Below are 20,449 nucleotides of genomic sequence, written 5' to 3' on the forward strand. Positions count from 1 at the left end.
TGAGGCAAGGTAAGAAATAGCTGTTTTGGCACCGTTTTTTTTTGTTATTTACAACATTCATCTGACAGGTTAGATCATGTGGTATTTTTATAGAGCAGGTTGTCACGGACGCGGCGATACCTAATATGTATACAATTTTTTTTATTTATGTAAGTTTTACACAATGATTTCATTTTTGAAACAAAAAAAATCATGTTTTAGTGTCTCCATAGTCTGAGAGCCATAGTTTTTTTCAGTTTTTGGGCGATTATCTTAGGTAGGGTCTCATTTTTTGCGGGATAAGATGACGGTTTGATTGGCACTATGTTGGGGTGCATATGACTTTTTGATCGCTTGCTATTACACTTTTTGTGATGTAAGGTGACAAAAAATGGCTTTTTTTACACCGTTTTTATTTTTTTACGGTGTTCACCTGAGGGGTTAGGTCATGTGATATTTTTATAGAGCCGGTCGATACCTAATATGTATACTGTTTTTTAATTTACTTAAGTTTTACACAATAACAGCTTTTTTAAAACAAAAAAAAAGATGTTTTAGTGTCTCCATATTCTGAGCCATAGGTTTTTTTTTTTTTTGGGCGATTGTCTTAGGTAGGGGCTCATTTTTTTGCGGGATAAGGTGACGGTTAGATTGGTACTATTTTGGTGGGCATACGCCTTTTTGATCGCTTACTGTTGTACTTTTTGTGATGTAAGGTGACAAAAAATAGTTTATTTAGCAGTTTTTATTTTTTATGGTGTTCATCTGAGGGGTTAGGTCATGTGATATGTTTATAGAGCCGGTCGATACGGATACCTTTTGGGGGTCTGATCCCTTTTACAATGCATTCCAATACTTCTGTATTGGAATGCATTGGCTGTATGAGTAATACTGTGTGTATTACTCATACAGCTTCCGGCCTGTGAGATCCAGGGGGCTGGATCTCACAGGCTCGTCACTGGAAGGCATCGTGCTGCCTTCCATGCCATCGGGTTTCCCCTACAGCCGCATGGGGACCCGATGGCACCGCCGCATAAGGTAAAAGCCACAAACAGCAGGTCTGAATTGACCTGCGGTTTGCGGCGATTGCCAACACGGGGGGGGTCTCTCGCATTTAGCCACGGTGCCTGCTCATTGATTTGAGCAGGCACCGGGTTCCGATCACCGCCCTGTGTCCTTAAAGTGAACCGGTCACCGTGATTTGATGTATAGAGCTGAGGACATGGGTTGCTAGATGGCCGCTAGCACATCCGCAATACCCAGTCCCCATAGCTCTGTGTGCTTTTATTGTGGAAAAAAAACGATTTGATCCATATGCAAATTACCGAGATGAGTCCTGTACGTGAGATGAGTCCAGCGTGAAGGAGCCCAGCACCGCCCCGCATCCTCCGAATCTCCTCCTTGCTCCTCGACGTCAGACAGCCAGAGCGCCGTAATCTCGCGATGGGGCACACAGAGCTATGGGGACTGGATATTGCGGATGTGCTAGCGACCATCTAGCAACCCATGTCCTCAGCTCTATACACAAAATCCCGGTGACAGGTTCCATTTAAGTACCAGGACATCAGGGCGCAAAACACACCACGGTCGTGTGCATGAGGCCTAAGGGGGAGAGAAGCACCCTGCTTGCCCTCAGCTCACCTTCCATTGAGAAAGTGCTTCCCTCTCCTCCTCCCTGGTGATGAGGGCCTAGCTTCACAGAGGCGGGGTGGGCCCTAAGTACCAGTCCGACACTGTGCTCATACACCTGCAAATATGATTACAAAGAAGTAGAGAATCCCTTTATTACAACTGGAAGCTCACTTAAGGACAACCTAATGTCTCCCTGAGGGAAAAGTACGCGGTTATCAGCCCCTTCTATCTAACAACGTGTGCCAGGGATCAGGAGGAGGCGGCCGCGTCTAGTCCTGCCAGTCATTGTGGAGCCGGGCAGCAGAGGAGCCGCAGTGCTGTATACTGCAGCTTGTCACCGTGCACGGCGCGCCCCTCAGCAATACCATGGATGAAGAGGGGGACGAGAAGGAGGAGGAGACGAGGGCACGGACATCGGTAAGAGCGGGAGGCGGTGTGCACGGCGTGCGTGCTGACGTCTCCGTCCTCCTCATGAAGGGCAAAGCGGTGTGGGGTACATATAACGCCTGAGGAGGAACCGGTGTCCCTGATATTGGCGCATGTTCTGTCAATGTGTCAGCGTCATACTGGCCTTGAGCTGCTCAAGACATGGCCGTTATCATGAAATGCTTTTATCTGCAGTCACACCTGGGCTGGGGGCGTCCTGTCGCCCCATACACACAAATGGGCTTTTGTAAGCCATAACCAGAAGTGGGGTAAACAGAAAATATAGATTAGCGCCTTTTCAGAATTGGTTGGAGTCGAGGGGGCAAACTGTGTGCCACCAGATCTGGCCATAGCTATATCACACTAAAGCTTTTAGTGGATGGCGTTATCTGAGATCATTTTACTGATGATCTGTCTTCTGGATAGGTCATTGGTATCTGATCTGTGGGGGGGCCGATGCCAATCAGCTAGCACCGCGGCCTTCTCACGGCTTTCTCTAGGATGCCGCTGTGGTTGGTTAGCAGAGAAAAGGCCGCAGTTCTACTGCCAGGTGATTGGCAGAGGTCCAGGGTGTCGGACCCCCATGATCAGATACTGATGACGTATCCAGAGGATTGATCATCAGTGGGAAGTAGCAACCTAATGTGTATGGGTACCTCCTGACTCTCCTCTACAAGATGTTGGGGAAAGGGGGCGGAATTGAGCGAACTGAATATTTTTTTGCCCGATCCTTTAGTCCCTGGAGATAAGCCGCAATTCAGAGGTGTCTATCAGTAGCTCTCTCCTCTTTCCTCATTGTGTGCACATATAAGGGTATACATGTATTGGGGAAGAGGGACAGTTCACTGTAAGCCAAACTGAACATGTATGGGTATGGAGGAGTCAAGGGAGATAACTGTCAGCTGAATGATCATTCAGCCGACAGCTATTAACCTCTTGGCGACACATGACATACTAATATGTCACAGTGGGAAGTGACTTCGCGCAAATTGACGTGCGTTCGATGATCGGGCGGGCACAGGAGCTTTGCTCTGTATCTGCCGGAATCAGTGTAAACGCAGATGCCGGCAGATTAACCCCTTATATGCTGCAATCAACGTTGACCGCAACATATAAGAGGATTGCAGAGGGAGGGGGCTTCCTGTGGCTCTCCATTGGCCTCCTGCACTGTGGTGCCAGGGGGCCGATGACAACCCCAGGCCTCGCAAAAAGGCCTCTGTGTCTGTCATGTTCGGAAGAAGCATGTGAGACCCAGGCTGGGTCTCACAGGCACACTGTCATTGTGAAACTGACCGTTTCAATGCAGTACAATACAGCATATACTGTACTACACTGAAACAGGGATCAGACCCTGTACAGGAACAAAAATAAAAAGTAAAAGAAAGTGTTTTATAAAAAAAAAATTGTTTACAGTAAAAATAGTGCCCCTTTCTCTTCATCAAGTGATTTTTAATAAAAAATGTGATAAAAATAAACATTAGATATCACCGTGTCCATAATAAGCGGCTCTATAAAAATATCACATGACCTACCCCCTTAGGTGAACACCGTAAAAATCTGGAATTAGACTTACCGGTAATTCTGTTTCCATGAAATCACCATGACGGCCACACAGGAGATTGACCCATGACCTCTGTAGGGGCAGGAACAGAGAAGAGGTTAAATTGCCCCCTCCCACCACCACTCCTCAGAGTTTCAAAGATTACTAAGTGCCAGAATCATAAAATAATTCAAGGTATTACATCATACCACAAAAAGGGAAAACACAAGGTATTACCTACTTCATACCAATAAAAAGGGGAAGGGAATTATGTGCCGTCATGGTGATTTCATAGAAACAGAATTACCGGTAAGTCTAATTCCGGATTTCCATTTCATCACCATGACGGCCACACAGGAGAATTATAAAATTATACATTTAGGGGGGGCAACCGCTTGAAGGACTTTGCGTCCATATGAAAGGTCGGAAGACCTGGATAAGTCTAAGCGGCTATGTCTAACAAAAGTGTGTATGCTTGACCAGGTGGCTGCCCTGCATATGTCATCTAGGGAAGCTCCTGCTTTTTCTGCAAAAGTGGTGGAAACTGCTCTAGTGGAATGAGCCCGAACATTTGCGGGTGGATCCAGGTTCTGAAGTTTGTAGCAGAGATAGATGGTATCTTTAATCCATCGGGCAATAGAGGACTTAGAGACTTTTAAGCCCTTATTCTTTCCTGCAAACTGGATGAGAAGACTGTCAGATTTCCTAAAGTCTTTTGTGGCTTCCAGATATTTTAGTACTGTGCGTCTGACGTCAAGAGTATGGAAGTCGCTTTCCTTGTGGTTTTTTGGTTTGTCGCAAAAGGAGGGGAGGATGATTTCCTGGCTTCTGTGATAGTTGGAAACTACCTTGGGCAAGAATCCTGGATCCAGTTTTAAAACGATCTTGTCGTCGGAGATAGTGAGATATGGTTCTCTTATGGAGAGTACTTGTATCTCTCCCAGTCTCCTGGCTGAGGTAATGGCGATGAGAAAGGTGGTTTTGAAGGAGAGTAATTTTATTGTGCAGTCTTCCAGGGGTTCAAAATGAGAATGCATAAGTCCGTTTAGGACTAGGTTTAGGTCCCAGGTAGGAGTACGAGCGCCTAAAGGGAACCTGTCATGTGATATTTGATTATAATCTAACTAATTATATACAATCATTAACTACTAAAAAGTGCCTTAGATGTATTCACTTACTGGTGTGACAGATGGTTACCTCATAATATACACACAAAGATGCCGCATGCTAATGAGCTGATTGGAGTCCGGCGTGATGTCATTGAGTCCACCGTATATTTAATTCAGAGCTATAGCCACTCCCCTGCCCACCTGCTGCTGATTCCTATGGAAACAAACTGTCACTCAGCAGCAGGTGGGCGGGGAGAGTCAGGAGCTCATGAATATTCATGACTCATCATTATCAGCTGGAGCTTTTCAATACAAGATGTTGGCAGATTGACTGGGTCAATTAAAGAAAGTGACCCAGCATTGCGCTAAGAGAATCAATCACTTATTTATGTTGCCCTTAGTTAGGACACCATAAAACTGGTGACAGGTTCCCTTTAAGGAGGGCCTTAACCTGATTGCTGCTCTAATAAACCGCTTAACCCACCTATGATCAGCGAGATTGGTGTCGAAGAAGGTACTAAGTGCGGAGATTTGCACTTTCAATGTAGAGGGTCTAAGTCCCAGCTCTAGACCGTTCTGTAAGAAGTCAAGGATCTTCTGGATGTTAGGTTCCCTGAGGTTTGGTTCTATCTCCCCAGACCATGAGCAGAACTTCTTCCATATTTTTAGGTATATTGTGGATGTTACTTTCTTCCGACAGCATTTCATTGTGGATATGACTTTGTCAGAGAGACCTTTGTGTTTTAGTATGGCGACCTCAGGATCCAGGCTGTGAGCTTGAGGAACTCTGGATGAGGGTGAAGAATAGGACCTTGATGAAGAATATCCTGGATGGGCGGTAACTTCCAGTGTTCCTCTATTGCTAGTTTCTGAAGTAGGGGGAACCAGCTCCTCTTTGGCCAAAAAGGTGTGATCAGTATAACTATGGTCTTCCCTTCCTTGATTTTCTGAATTATTCTCAGAATCAGCGGGAGAGGGGGAAAGGCATATGCCAAACCCCAATTCCATATTAGTGAGAGAGCATCGATTCTCCAGGGGTTGTCTCCTGGGTTCAGCGAACAGAATGTTCTTAGTTTTGTATTTTTTCTTGAGGCGAACAGGTCTATCATGGAGAGGCCCCATCTCCTGGTTATCGTCTCGAACACCTCCTGTTTCAATGACCACTCTGACTGGTCTATTTTTTGTCTGCTGAGGAAGTCTGCTTCCTGATTCAGATAGCCCTTCAAGTGGACTGCTGAGATAGATTTCACTTCTTTCTCTGCCCAAGATAATATTTCTTCCGCAATGCTCTGGAGTTTTTTTGAACGTGTACCTCCCTGGTGCCTGAGGTATGAAACAGTCGTCATGTTGTCCGATAGGATCTTTACATGGCGGTTCTTTAGAAACTCCGTGGCTGCGTACAGGGTATTCCAGACAGCGTACAGTTCTCTGAAGTTTGAGAATTGATTGGACGTTTCCTTCTCCCAGGAGCCCTGGTAGTATCTGTCTTTAACCTTTGCCCCCCAGCCTGATTTGCTGGCGTCCGTGAGAACTGTAATTGATGGGGATTTTCTCCATGGGACTCCCCTGGACAAGTTTCTTTCCACTATCCACCAGGATAGGGATACCTTCACAGAGCTTGGGATCTACAATCTGTGGTCTAAAGATCCTAGTTTTTTGTTCCACAGATCTAGTAGCCAGTTTTGCATGACACGAATATGGGCCTGAGCCCATTCTACTGAGGGGATGCAAGAAGTTAGGAGGCCCAAGAGGCTCATTGCCTCTCTTATAGAACATTCTCTTTTTGATTGGAATCTTCTGACCTTTTGTTTGAGGGACTGGATTTTTACCTGGGGGAGAAAAGTCTTTTGCTTTTGTGAGTCTAGGGTTACACCTAGGAAGTTCACACTCGTGGAGGGATGTAGAACAGATTTTGATCGGTTCACTATCCAGCCCAGCTCCGATAGACGGGACAAGAATATTTCTAAGTGTGAACTGTGAATCGCAGGAATCTTTGATGGTTGGGATGGATTGGGATGTGATAATATGCGTCCCTTAAATCGACCGAGCACATGAGTGCTCCCATGTTTATTAGGGGGATAATCGACTTCAGGGATTCCATTTTGAATTTCCTGTATAGGATAAATTTGTTCAGGTGTTTCAGATTTATTATCGTGCAAAAGGATCCTTCTTTCTTCCTTACTAGGAAAAGAGTAGAGTAGAAACCCTGTCTTATTTGGGAAACTGGGACTGGAACTACCACTCCCTTTTCCACTAGTTCCTGGACGCCCAAAATAATGTTTTGCTTGGAAATCCTGGAGCCTGCATTTGTGATGATGAATTTTGTTGAGGGTATGGAAGTGAATTCTATTTTGTATCCTGACTGAATGATTTCCAGAGCTCAGGGATTTTTTATCGTCTTCTCCCAGGGGCCAAGGAAATCTCTCAGCCTCCCCCCGACTATGGCGTCATTGCTTGTCGTCAGACTTAGCCTGGGGTTTGAGAAGAAAACCTCTTCCTTTACCCCCTTTAGAGTAAGCCCAGCGACCAGATTTGCCCTTGCCGCTATAGGATTTGTTTTGGCTAGTGTAGGGACGAAAGGACTGGTTCCTTCTATAGGGTCTATCTTCTGGGAAGCTCTTCTTCTTATCCGCAGCCTTCTCTAAGATTTTATCTAAGACAGGCCCAAAAAAGTATTCCCCCGAGAAGGGGATTGAGCAGAGCTTCATTTTGGAGGCTTTATCTCCTGACCAGGATTTCATCCATAGGGCTCTACGAGCAGCATTAGATAAGCTCGCGTCCCTGGCGCTGAATCTAATAGATTCAGTTGAGGCATCAGCCAAGAAACCTGTAGCAGATTTTAACAACGGTAAGGACTGAAGGATTTCCTCCGTAGAGGTTTTCTTCTTTAAATGGTTCTCCAGTTCGTTCAGCCATAAGAACATGGATCTGGCCACAGACGTGGCCGCTATATTAGTTTTAAACCCGTACATGGATGCTTACCATGATTTTTTTAGAAGAGCGTCCGCTTTGCGTTCCATGGCATCTTTAAGCTGAGCCGCGTCTTCGAATGGCAAAGCGGTCTTTTTATTTACTTTTGCCACCTGTACTTCAATTTTTGGAATTTCATCAAACAGTTTTCACTGCGATGGGTCAAGTACTAAGCGATTTTTCTAGATATTCCTAGTCTTTTCTCTGGTTCGGACCATTCCTCCAACACCATGTCTCTGATGTTCTCATTTATGGGGAATACTCTTGCCCTTTTTACTCTCAGCCCCCAAACATTTCATCCTGGATGGAATGAGTCTTGGGGGCCTCCTCAATCCCCATGGTGGCACGGACCGCTTTTAGCAGGTCGCTCATCTCATCCGCAGAGAAATAAAATTTTCTATCGCCCTCCGAAATTTCTTCTTCAGAAAGGGAGACATCCCCGTCCCATGTTCTGGAGGAGGAAGCCTCATCCTCCATGTAATCCGAATCAGAACAAGAAAGGGCTTTTACTCTTGGGCGTTTAGGGGGTTGAGGTTGGGGAGGGTTAGATACCCCAGACCTGGCGGCTCTCAGCTCCTCCTGTACCACCGAACGGATGCTTTCCATAAGCGAAGGCTGTTCCTGGCGGATTACTTCCGAAATACAGTCTTTGCATAATTTTTTAGCATATCCCTCAGGTAATTTTTTTGAACAAGTTAAACAACGGGGATCTTTTTCTGTGCCTCTTTAACCTGGGGATATGGGAAAAAGGAAAACAATGGAGGAGAGCCGTCAGGGAACGACATAAAATTTCACCAAGAATGTAACAGGTTAATAAAATGGTCCCACCAGGGGAACTTACGGGAGGCAGTATGGGGGCATCGAGCTCCATAGAACTCTGCAGCTCAGGACCTGACATGCTGGGGATGCCAGTAGGTAGCTGGTACTTACTCAGACCTCAGATCAGCGTCTGCCGTAGCTTGCCCGCTTCTTATTGCTCTGACTCCCGTCCCTGAGAACTTCCGGGTTGGATCACATGACCGGGACCCGGAAGTGACACCAAATATCGTCTGCGTGCGCACACGCCGGTTGTTACACTGCCTGCCCCACCGGGGGAGAGGAGGAACCATACGGCCCAGGAGCAGGTACCAGATGAACTGGAGTGAGTCCTCCCTATATCCCCAGCCCAGCATAAGCACGCGGCCGCCAGCGAACTGGGGAGCTCCTGTCTGGAGCTAAGGTAAAAACCAGGAGACCGTCCTCGGAACCTCCTGGAGATGAAAAAAACAAGAAAAAAGGATAATTTCCTCTTCATCTCCCTGATGCACAGGGAGACTCTTCTCTGCCCCTGGCCTCAGTATTCTGCCCCTGGCCTCAGTAGGGACAGGAACAATGAGGAGTGGTGGTGGGAGGAGGCAATTTAACCTCTTCTCTGTTCCTGCCCCTACAGAGGCCATGGGTCAATCTCCTGTGTGGCCGTCATGGTGATGAAATGGAAAAAAAAATTAATTGTGTAATATTGAACGATCAAAAATCTTTATGTACCCCAAAATAGTACCAATAAACACGTCAAATCTTCACTCAAAAAACAAGCCCCTACACAAGACGATCAGCAGAAAAATAAAAGAAATAGCCTTCAGAAGATGGAGACACAAAAACATGATTTTTTTTCAAAAATTATTTATTATGTAAAACTGAACCAAAAAATAATAATACGTGTATATAGATATATTTGGTGTTGTCATGCTTGTAACAACCTGCTCTTTAAAAATAACACATGACACACCTGTCGGGGGAACATTGTAAAAAAATCATATATACCTAAAAATAGCACCAATAATGTCACCTTATCCCATAGTTTCCAATATAGGGTCACTTTTTGGGGTTTCTACTGTAGGGGTGCATCAGGGGGTCTTCAAATGTGACATGGCAACTTAAAATTATCCCAGTGAAATCTGCCCTCCAAAATCCACATGTTCCTCCTTACCTTCTGCACTCTGCCATGTGCCCATACAGCAGTCTACGACCACATCTGGGGTGTTTCTGTAAACTGCAGAATCAGGGTAATACATATTGAGTTTTATTTGGCTGTTAACCCTTGCTACGTTACAGGAAAAAATTTATTTGGCCTGGTCATAAACCACTTCACGACCGCCCATTGACTATAAACGTCCTATGGGCGGTCGTTTATCTCTGAATGGACGTTCTGGAATGTCCATTCAGAGATGGCAGCTGCACGCTAATTGTGCAGCTGCGGAGCTGGGGGCCCACTGTCAGTGACAGCAGGGCAACCCAGAGAGAAGGCAGCGAGACCGTTCCTAGGTGTCCCCGCCTTCTAGATCGCTGTATACGCTATGCGCTTCCTGTCCTGGTCTGGTGGTCATGTGATCGCCGGGGCTGGGTGAGTGCAGGAACTGTCGGGTCTTCCATAGACCTTGATCAGCCCTGCACTGAGGCTGTAGAGCGCTGTATTAGGCCTCTTGCACACGACCGTATGACTTTTTCAGTGTTTTACGGTTCATTTTAAACGGATCCGTTTTTTGTTTAAGTAGTGTTTCTGTTCTGTTTTTCCGTTTGGTTTTAGTTTTTTGTTTCATATACAGTATGGGGCTAGGCATAAAAATTTCAAAAGATGTTTTCACAAAAACGGAACGGATACGAAAGACATACGGAAAAAAAAAAACTCTTGTGTGCAAGAGGCCTTATGCTGTACAGCCTCTCTGGGGGGTGTATTTCAATAGTGAAAACCAAAAAAAAGTGAAGTTAAATGTCCCCCAGAGGTCTTGTATGACCTTATGGGGGACACAAAGTGTAAAAATGATAAAAAACGAAAAAATAAGGTTTCACAAATAAGTAATTTAAAGGATAAAAATTGGATATAATACATAAATTCACCAATGAGGGCGAAAGAGGAGGAATAACCGCAAAAAGATATAGGATATTGATGGAGGGCAAAAAGAAACGGATTATAATACTCGCCAGAAAAAAATGGGAGAATGAACTTCAATCTTTTACGGAAGATAAATGGAAAGATCCCCTTTAGAAGTTATTCTGGGGTCTCTAATAGGGGCTCACATAAGATTTCACAGTTTTTTGTAGTCCATAGGCTGCATCGATCCCCACGGATATTGAAAATAATGGGTGTGAGAGCCTCAGATAAATGTATAAAATGTGGGAGAGAGAACGCTGATTTAATACATTGCTTTTGGAGATGCCCAAGACTGTTTAGATATTAAAGAGAAATAGTAGAGACTGTACATCTAATTTTGAAGGTCCAAATATCTGAAGATCCTGTGATTTGTATATTAGGGGCGACTGAACATCTGAACTTAAAGCGAACCTTTCACCTCATTTTCACTTTATAAACTAGCAACAGTACCTTATAGATTATCTTCAGTGTGTTGTTATCCATGTTAGTGCCGCTTTCCTGGGCTCTTTATACTTCAAAAAATCGTCTTATAAACTTCACATTCGGTGCTCCAACAGTCATGCAACCAGTCAAGGGGGTAGCCCTTCCATCTCCTCTGGCCGTACCGCCCCTGCCCTAACCCCTCCTCTATGCTCCTTAACTGACAGCCGGCTCAGTCGCCGGGACGGCGCTTCCGAAACCTGCGCATGCGCCGTCCTCCTGATTCGCCGCGCGATCCCGTCTTTCTTGCTGACAAAAGCGCGATCATGTAAGAGAATCGCGCATGCGCCTTACGCGATTCCGGCCTGTCTGCTCTCCCTCCCGTGCGCGCGCACGGGAGGGAGAGCAGACAGGCCGGCATCGCGTAAGGCGCATGCGCGATTCTCTTACATGATCGCGCTTTTGTCAGCAAGAAAGACGGGATCGCGCGGCGAATCAGGAGGACGGCGCATGCGCAGGTTTCGGAAGCGCCGTCCCGGCGACTGAGCCGGCTGTCAGTTAAGGAGCATAGAGGAGGGGTTAGGGCAGGGGCGGTACGGCCAGAGGAGATGGAAGGGCTACCCCCTTGACTGGTTGCATGACTGTTGGAGCACCGAATGTGAAGTTTATAAGACGATTTTTTGAAGTATAAAGAGCCCAGGAAAGCGGCACTAACATGGATAACAACACACTGAAGATAATCTATAAGGTACTGTTGCTAGTTTATAAAGTGAAAATGAGGTGAAAGGTTCGCTTTAAATAGAGATACACGTGTGGTTCTCTGTAAAGTGTTATTTCAAGCTAGACTTCTTATACTTAAGAAATGGGTAGGGGTAGATCCTCCGACAGTGGGACAGTGGAGAAAAGCAGTTGATAACCTGATCAAGGAAGAACGGGCGATGGAGGGCCATAGTAAAAAGCAAAAAATATTGATGAACTTTGGAAAAACTGGTTACTTTAGGGCTGGATTGACGAAGGATTTTTTTTTTTTTTTTACGTCTTGCCTCTCCCCCCCCATATGGGTGGTGGGAGGGTAAAAGGAAAAACGAATTCTTTATGCATAGAAAAATTTGTTGCTGTTGATAAAATGTTGATAAAATGGAAATGTAACTATTCCTTGCAGATATTGAAGTATGTTGATTTGTTATGTTTGGAATGAATATGTTTTTTTACGAAATAAAAATAAAAAGATTTAATATTTAAAAATTTTTTTTAAAGGATAACTGCCACATTTAGACTCTAATTTCAATTTTCATATACCGTATTTTTCGCCCCATAAGACGCACTTTTTCCTCCCCAAAAATGGGAGGAAAATGCCCCTGCATCCTATGGGGCGAATGCTGACAGTTTTAACATCGCTGGATGCGATGTACGGAGCGGGGGCCGGGGGAGGGACTGGGAGGAGGAGCTGGGGGCTGGCAATAGCGGCGGTGCGGTCACTGTACTATAGCCCCGCCCCACCGCTCCGGTATTCTAATATAAAATGTATTATTGAAATAAAAGTTATTAAACATGCCCCCCCCTCACTCCTAATAGTACCGTATATCCTAACTGCTTCTGTATAATGCAGGCAGGCCGGGCGGGCGGCAGCGTAACTCCCTGATGTCACGTGCCTGCGCCGCCTCCTTTATGAATGAAGCAGGCGGCGCAGGCAAGTGACGTCAGTGAGTGACGCGCCGGCCGCCCGGCCCGCCTGCCGGCATTATACAGAAGCAATTAGGATATTCGGTACTATTAGGAGTGAGGGGGGTGGGAATGTTTAATAACTTTTAATTCAATAATACATTTTATATTTGTATACTGGGGGCGGCGGCGGGGTAGGGGGCGCACACGGAATCTGTGGATGGCACAGTTAAGGGGTGGGGGTCTGTGGATGGCTTTGTTATGGGCTGGGGGGGGTCTGTGGATGGCACTGTTATGGGGTGGGGGGTCTGTGGATGGCACATATATAACAGTGCCATCCACAGATCCCCCCCCTGTAACAGTGCCATCCACAGATCCCCCCCTGTAACAGTGCCATCCACAGATCCCCCCCACTGTAACAGTGTCTGTCATCCACAGATCCCCCCATAAGTGTCCGTCATCCACAGATCCCCCCCATAAGTGTCCGTCATCCACAGATCCCCCCATAAGTGTCCGTCATCCACAGATCCCCCCATAAGTGTCCGTCATCCACAGATCCCCCCATAAGTGTCCGTCATCCACAGATCCCCCCATAAGTGTCCGTCATCCACAGATCCCCCATAAGTGTCCGTCATCCACAGATCCCCCCATAAGTGTCCGTCGTCCACATATCCCCCCATAACAGTGTCCGTCATCCACAGATCCCCCCCATAACAGTGTCCGTCATCCACAGATCCCCCCCATAACAGTGTCCGTCATCCACAGATCCCCCCCATAACAGTGTCCGTCATCCACCGATCCCCCCCATAACAGTGTCCGTCATCCACAGACCACCATTAGTTCCAAACCCACCAAAAGCACACCTTTTGGTTAAAAAATTTTTTTTCTTATTTTCCTCCCCAAAAACCTAGATGCGTCTTATGGGCCGGTGCGTCTTATAGGGTGAAAAATACGGTATGTTGTTACTAATAACATGATATTCCAGAATCAGTTACTATTAGACTGACTTACCCCATATTTAATAAGATTCAGCCCTTAGCAACCAGTCTGCATAAAACTTCAATTTCACTATTCAGTTAAGATGGCCGCCACTGCCCTTACCCTGAGGCTAATCCCGCCTGCCCTCACTAGTCAGTAACAATAGCCCCCCAAAAGTGTCAGTAACCAGAGTTCTCCCCCCTAAAGGGTTAATCTCCTGCAGCACAAAGGGGTCCTCTTACCACATGTTGCTTTCATTTATACACTGAGCAGATGGCAGATCTCCGTTCACTGGTGTGCGCTGCTTCCACTCTGAATTCTCCAGCTCTGCTGAGTGAGGGAGCGTCTGCCAAGCGCAGGGACAGGGAGAAGTGCACACAGCCCAGGCACTGTTATCAGCTGCTGGGGAGGACCTGGCTTTAATCATTTACTTACAGTCCCTGGCTGTCAGTAATGTGAGCCTGCACGGCTGCGTGCTCCATCCTTCAATAGATAGACGGACCATGCCTAGCAACCCTATTTTAAGCACAGGTAAAAGTAGGCAGTACAGGGAGCAAAAATGTGGAATTAAGGGGTAATTGAATACACATTGAAATAGGGCCACCAAGGTGATATTAATCACCACAAAAAAAAAAAAATACGACAGTTATCCTTTAAAAAAATTTTAAAAATAGAAAAAAATAATAAGAGACATATTTGATATTGCTGCGTCCATGACTGCCGCTCTATAAATATATCACATGATCCACCCTGTCCGATAAACACCATAAAAAAATTAAATAAAAACTGTGTCAAAAAAATACATTTTTGTCACCTTACATCACAAAAAGTTCAACACTAAGTGATCTAAAGGCGTATGTCCCACAAAATGGTACCAATAAAACCGTCACCTCATCCCGCAAAAAATTAGCCCCTTGTTAGGGCAATCGGCCCTTCTCTATGGTTGCCGGGGTCTGAATTAAATTACAGAGTTTTCTATGCACAGAGAAAACTGATACAGACATAATGGCTGGATCAAGTAATCTGTTTAATTTAAAGACAAGCTCACGATAATATAGGCTTCAAACCATCATATGAGGAACATGAAATTTGCGGTTACAAGATACAGATTATAAGACCATGTATGATTTCCATTCCTCTCCCACCCCACCCCCACCCCCCGCAGTTCTTGGCTCAGACTAGTTTCTGCTAAAGAGGAAACTGTTGTGTGGGTGCTATCACACACACATCTTATTATTATCTGCATATTGCCTTTTTCTATTTAACCCTCTCCATCTCCCACAGTGCCATGTCAGCATTCTGTATGTTTCCACCAAGAACCTTTGTACTCGGAGACAAAATGGATTCCCATCTCTCACACCCTACATAAAAAAATTGCTAAAAAAAAAATATATATATATAGCTCTCAGAACATGGAGACATTAAAACATAATTTTTTTGTTTCAAAAATGCTATTATTGTGTTAAAGTGAAATAAAAAAATAAAAAGTATACATTTTAGGTATCGCCGCATCCGTAACAACCAGCTCTACAAAAATATCACATGACCTAACCCCTCAGCTGAACTTTGAAAAAAAGCTATTTTTTGTCACCTTACATCACAAAAATTGCAACACCAAACGATTAAAAACGTGTATGCCCCCAAAATAGAACCAATCAAACCGTCACCTCATTCTTCCAAAAATTAGCCCCTACCTAAGACAATCGGTCAAAAAATGAAAAAACTATGACTCTCAGACAACGGAGGCACTAAAATATGATTTTTTTGTTAGTGTAGTTATAAAGTGAAATAAAAAATAAAAAAATAGACATATTGGGTATTGCCGTGTCCGTAGCAACCTGCTCTATAAAAATTTCACAAGACCTAACTCCTCAGGTAAAAAAAAAAATATAAAAACAGTGCCAAAAAAAAAAGTTAAGTTAAATGTCCCCCAGAGGTCTTGTATGACCTTATGGGGGACGCAAAGTGTAAAATAAAAAAAATTAAGTTTTTTATAAAAAAAAAAAAAAAAGACGAGGCGGCAAATCATAATGAGGTCGTTATTATGAAGGACTTCAACTATCCAGATATAGACTGGGAAACTGAAACCTGTACATCTCATAAAGGAAACAGGTTCTTGGCAATAACCAAAAGACAATTACCTTTCCCAACTGGTTCAGGACCCGACTTGAGGGACGGCCATACAGGACTTAGTATTAACCAATAGACCTGACAGAACAACAGATGTGGGGTTGGGGGAAACCTGGGAAATAGTGACCATAAAGTAATAACCTTCCAATTATCTTTCAAAAGAGTGTTTCTTCAGGGAGGAACAAAAATACGAAACTTCAAAAAAGCTAAATTTAACCAACTAAGAGAGGCCATAGGCCTAACTAACTGGGCCAAAGTCCTCAAAAATAAAAATACAGCCACAAAATGGGATATTTTTAAAAGCATCCTAAAATCTAATTGTAAGAGGTACATACCTTATGGGAATAAAATGTTATGGGACAAGAAGAAACCAATGTGGATAAATAGAACTGTAAAGAAAGCAATAAATTACAAAAAGAAAGCATTTAAATCACTAAAACAGGAGCGTAGCGAGGAAGCATTTAAAAACTATAAAGAAAAAAGTAGATTATGTAAAAAACAAATAAAAGCGGCCAAACTAGAGACCGAGAGATTAATTGCCAAAGAGAGCAAAATTAACCCTAAAATGTTCTTCAATTATATAAATGGTAAAATGTATAAATCTGAAGGTATCGGCCCTTTACAGCAAAGCTATTAAATAATTTTTTCTCCACTGTATTCACTGAAGAAAATAAACTGTCAGATGAAATGAAGAATGTAAAAGTAAATTCCCCATTAAAAGTGCCCTGTCTGCCCTCTGGTATGTTCGCTCACTTGGTTATAGAAGGAGGAGACTGCCCTTGTTCTCCTGGGCGTCTCCGTCTACGGAGCAGCACCCAGGGATAATAGTAAGTGCAGTGAGATCCCTGGGCGCCGCTGTACAGATCATGACACTTAGTTCACAATGTTTGGACCGATGAAAGGTCCTCTTTAAAAAGGGTCCAAAAACAGAGCCCGGAAACTATAGGCCGATAAGTTTAACATCTGTCGTGGGTAAACTGTTTGAAGGTTTTCTAAGAGATGCTATCTTGGAGCGCCCCAATGAAAATAAGCAAATAACGCCATATCAGCATGGCTTCAAGAGGAATTGGTCATGTCAAACTAATTTAATCAGTTTCTATGAGGAGGTAAGTTCTATATTTGACAGCGGTGAATCAATAGATGTCGTATATCTGGACTTCTCCAAAGCATTTGACACTGTACCACATAAAAGGTTAGTATATAAAATTAGAATGCTCGGACTGGAAGAAAATGTCTGTATGTGGGTAAGTAATTGGCTCAGTAATAGAAAACAGAGGGTGGTTATTAACAGTACATACTCAGATTGGGTCACTGTCACTAGTGGAGTACCTCAGGGGTCAGTAATGGGCCCTATCCTCTTCAATATATTTATTAATGATCTTGTAGAAGGCTTGCACAGTAAAATATCAATTTTTGCAGATGACACTAAACTGTGTAAAGTAATGAACACGGAAGAGGACAGTATACTGCTACAGATGGATCTGGATTGATTGGAGGCTTGGGCAGAGAAGTGGCAGATGAGGTTTAACACTGACAAATGTAAGATTATGCACATGGGAAGGAATAATGCAAGTCACCCGTACATACTAAATAGTAAAACACTGGGTAACACTGACATAGAAAAAGACCTAGGAATTTTAGTGAACAGCAAACTAAGCTGTAAAAACCAGTGTCAGGCAGCTGCTGCCAAGGCCAATAAGATAATTGGTTGCATCAAAAGGGGAATAGATACCCGTGATGAGAACATAGTCCCACCACTTTACAAATCACTGGCCTGACCACACATGGAGTACGGTGTACAGTTCTGGTCTCCTGTGAACAAGGAATAGACTTCACAATAAATGGGTAGCTTATTTGAATTTAAAACATAACATTTATTAATGTTTGTAGATAAAATAATGGGCCCTACTATACTTGACAATACTAAATAGTTGCCACTAGTTACACTGTTCTCCTATAATAAATGGGCGGAGATGGGAAGGGACCAAAAAGGGACAGTAATAATGTGATCAGATAGGGTGAAGGGTAGCCAGGTACCAAGGTAGAAAGACACAGCGCTGGGTCAATATCCCTAAACAGCCCTGTCTCTCACTATATCCTCCCTCCTATCTGCCACAATATCCCTATTTGCACCCTCCCTAGTTGTGGACTGCCCAGCTTTGCCCGATAGCCAGAATATGGTCCTATAGATGGTATCCTTAACCACAAGGGGAAAGGAAGGGAAAGCTGGCAAAGGTGAGTGTGCTGAAACAAGAACAGGTGAAATCACAATGTAACGTCACCTGTGATGCCTAAGCAGATTCATACACGATAAAATATATAATCAAATATCATGATGTACCAAGAATGTACATATTCAAATGGTAGTAACGTCCCGACGCGTTTCCTCAGTGCAACCTGATTCGTCAGGGGACAAATAGATTATATCAAACGAGCCCCTCAGTTGGGCTCAGTCATTCAGACAAAACAGAGGGGTCATAGAGGACACACTAATATACCATACCCAATAAGCCTATACAGTCTCCCTGGTAATGGACAACTGTGCAGCAAATAGAGTATATAGGTAGGTTATTATGTGGCCTCCAATCAGCCAAACGTTATAATAGTAAAGGCAAAAATCACCCTCTATTTTGCATGGCCTGTGGTAGTTCCTGATATTTAAATTCAATAGTGTGTAATGTGTTCAGTGTTCAATACACACCAGTATCCAGGTTAGGGTGTCTAAGCCTGGAGATTAAATCAGGAATAACCAGAGGTCACCAGTCTCTATTTAGACAAGATGGTACTTGTCAGTAGGACTACAATCCAAACCTAGCAAACCAATGGTAGTATATTCATGAATGCATCACAATGACTAGAAGTATCTATTCAGTATACCTCCAATGATAAATGCATCGCGTCAATTGATAGTATCTACTTAGTGTACATTGTAGCCGATCTCCCACTAGTGGTGTCACTAGCGGACATTAAAAAAATCAGCGCAACGTTGCTCATCTAGTGCTTATGTCAATCTGATATACAAGCATCAAGAAATAAGCGGCTTATCTGTCCAGTCGTGATGATAACTGTCTCCAGATGGGAATGGATGGAGGGTGCTCCCTGGCGTCCCGCGTGTAGCAGTGGCAATGAGGCCATATTCGCGGGTCATTTAAAAAGCCGAGAAGCCCCGCCTCCAATCAACGCCCCCTCGTTGTCAAATCGCGTCATAGTCACGTGATGCATCGGCTGTTCCGCCCATAGTCACGTGCTTCTATTCCTTTCTATGACGCCTAGTGTGGATGCAAATTCCTGCTGCCAGGCAACCAAGACGACGCGTTACTTACAATAATAAAGTCGAGGTACGTTCATTTTTCAGTGGCCTGTCGGAGCGCCGCCTTCCCCTATTATGTTTCAGGCGGCATATAGTCTCCACTACACATATTTGAGGTGCGTGTTTTAATGAGATACAGAGATGGGGTCAAAGGGCAAATAAGCTCCACCTCTGCTCCCATAGAGATAAAGAATGTTTTCCATTGGTCCGCTTGGTCTGCGGTTTGCCTAATGGAATATTAGAGTTTTTAAGGTGATTCCTCAGATAGCTGTCGTTGTTAATTGATTGCTTCAACGCAACCCCATTAAAAGGTGCCTCTTTCCATAAGTTCCCAATAGGGGGTATAGTGATCTCATTCAATATGTCACTCCAACAGAGTCATTTATAATTTTTAAGAAAAAATATATATTTTTGATGTTAAATATATATTATTATTACAGTCCTGCCCACATACTCAAGGGGTAGCTACGGGGGCGACCGGACACTATCACTGAGATGCAGAGTAGTATATCACGGTTCAATGTAGCAACCAAATGACAATTGTTCATTTAGACCTTTTGGAGCTACAGTTTGAAGGTGGAATATCCACCAAGTCTCTCTCTGCAATATTTTCCGGTCCCAATCCCCTCCCCTTTTTGGTCTCGCGACCACTTCAATGCCCATAAATCTCAACTCCGATGCATCACCACCATGTGTCATATTAATATGTTTGGCAATGGGTGTATCTCTGTTGTTCCTAATGTCACCCAAATGTTCACCTATCCGGCGTCGCAACTCACGGGTGGTTTTCCCAACATATTCGAGACCGCATATACAGTTGGCTCTATAAATTACTCCCCTGGTGCGACAATTGATGAAATGTCTGATTTGGTGACATTTGCCGGTGACATTGGCATAAAATGAACGTCCCTTTAGGATGTGTTCACATGCCACACAACCACTACAGCGAAAACAGCCGATTGGACGTTGTAACCATGTCTCATTAGAATCACGTGTATCGCTGTAGTGGCTGTGTACCAGGCGGTCCCTAAGACTAAGGCCCCTGCGGTAGGTGACCTGTGCTGTTTCCGGGATAACCTTTTTAATGTCTGGGTCAATGAGGAGGACCTCCCAGTGTTTCCTTAGTATCTGTTTAACCTCCGCCGAAGAATCATCAAAGGTACCTATGAGGCGTATCAAACCAGTCTCCGGTTTTTTGGGTTTGGGATAAAGAAGGTCATCTCTTTTACTCCCTCAGGCTCTTTTAAAAGCACTTTTTAGGACCTCATCTGGGTACCCCCTTTCCCGAAAACGACTTCTAAGGTCGTCAGCCTGTGTTTTAAATGTATCCCAAGTGGAACAGTTCCTCCTAAGACGCAGGTACTGTCCCACTGGTATTCCCCTTT

General features: G+C 44.3%; 1 protein-coding gene across 2 annotated transcripts in view; it reads left to right on the plus strand.

Annotated features, from left to right (window-relative positions):
• SLC2A11 (solute carrier family 2 member 11) overlaps nt 1-20,449 on the plus strand; it is a 129,315-nt gene that overhangs the window by 61,559 nt on the left and 47,307 nt on the right. The window contains exon 1 of one of the 2 annotated variants that reach the window (XM_040416378.1): nt 1,782-2,028. The exons of the other annotated variant lie outside the window; for it this stretch is intronic. Within the exon in view, the coding sequence (XP_040272312.1) occupies nt 1,978-2,028 (51 nt within the window). The 5' untranslated portion in view covers nt 1,782-1,977. Of the gene's footprint in view, nt 1-1,781; nt 2,029-20,449 lie in introns of those variants that run through there. 2 annotated transcript variants of the gene reach the window in all.

The sequence above is a fragment of the Bufo bufo genome, chromosome 2, assembly GCF_905171765.1.
Source record: "Bufo bufo chromosome 2, aBufBuf1.1, whole genome shotgun sequence".
NCBI classification, from domain to species: domain Eukaryota; kingdom Metazoa; phylum Chordata; class Amphibia; order Anura; family Bufonidae; genus Bufo; species Bufo bufo.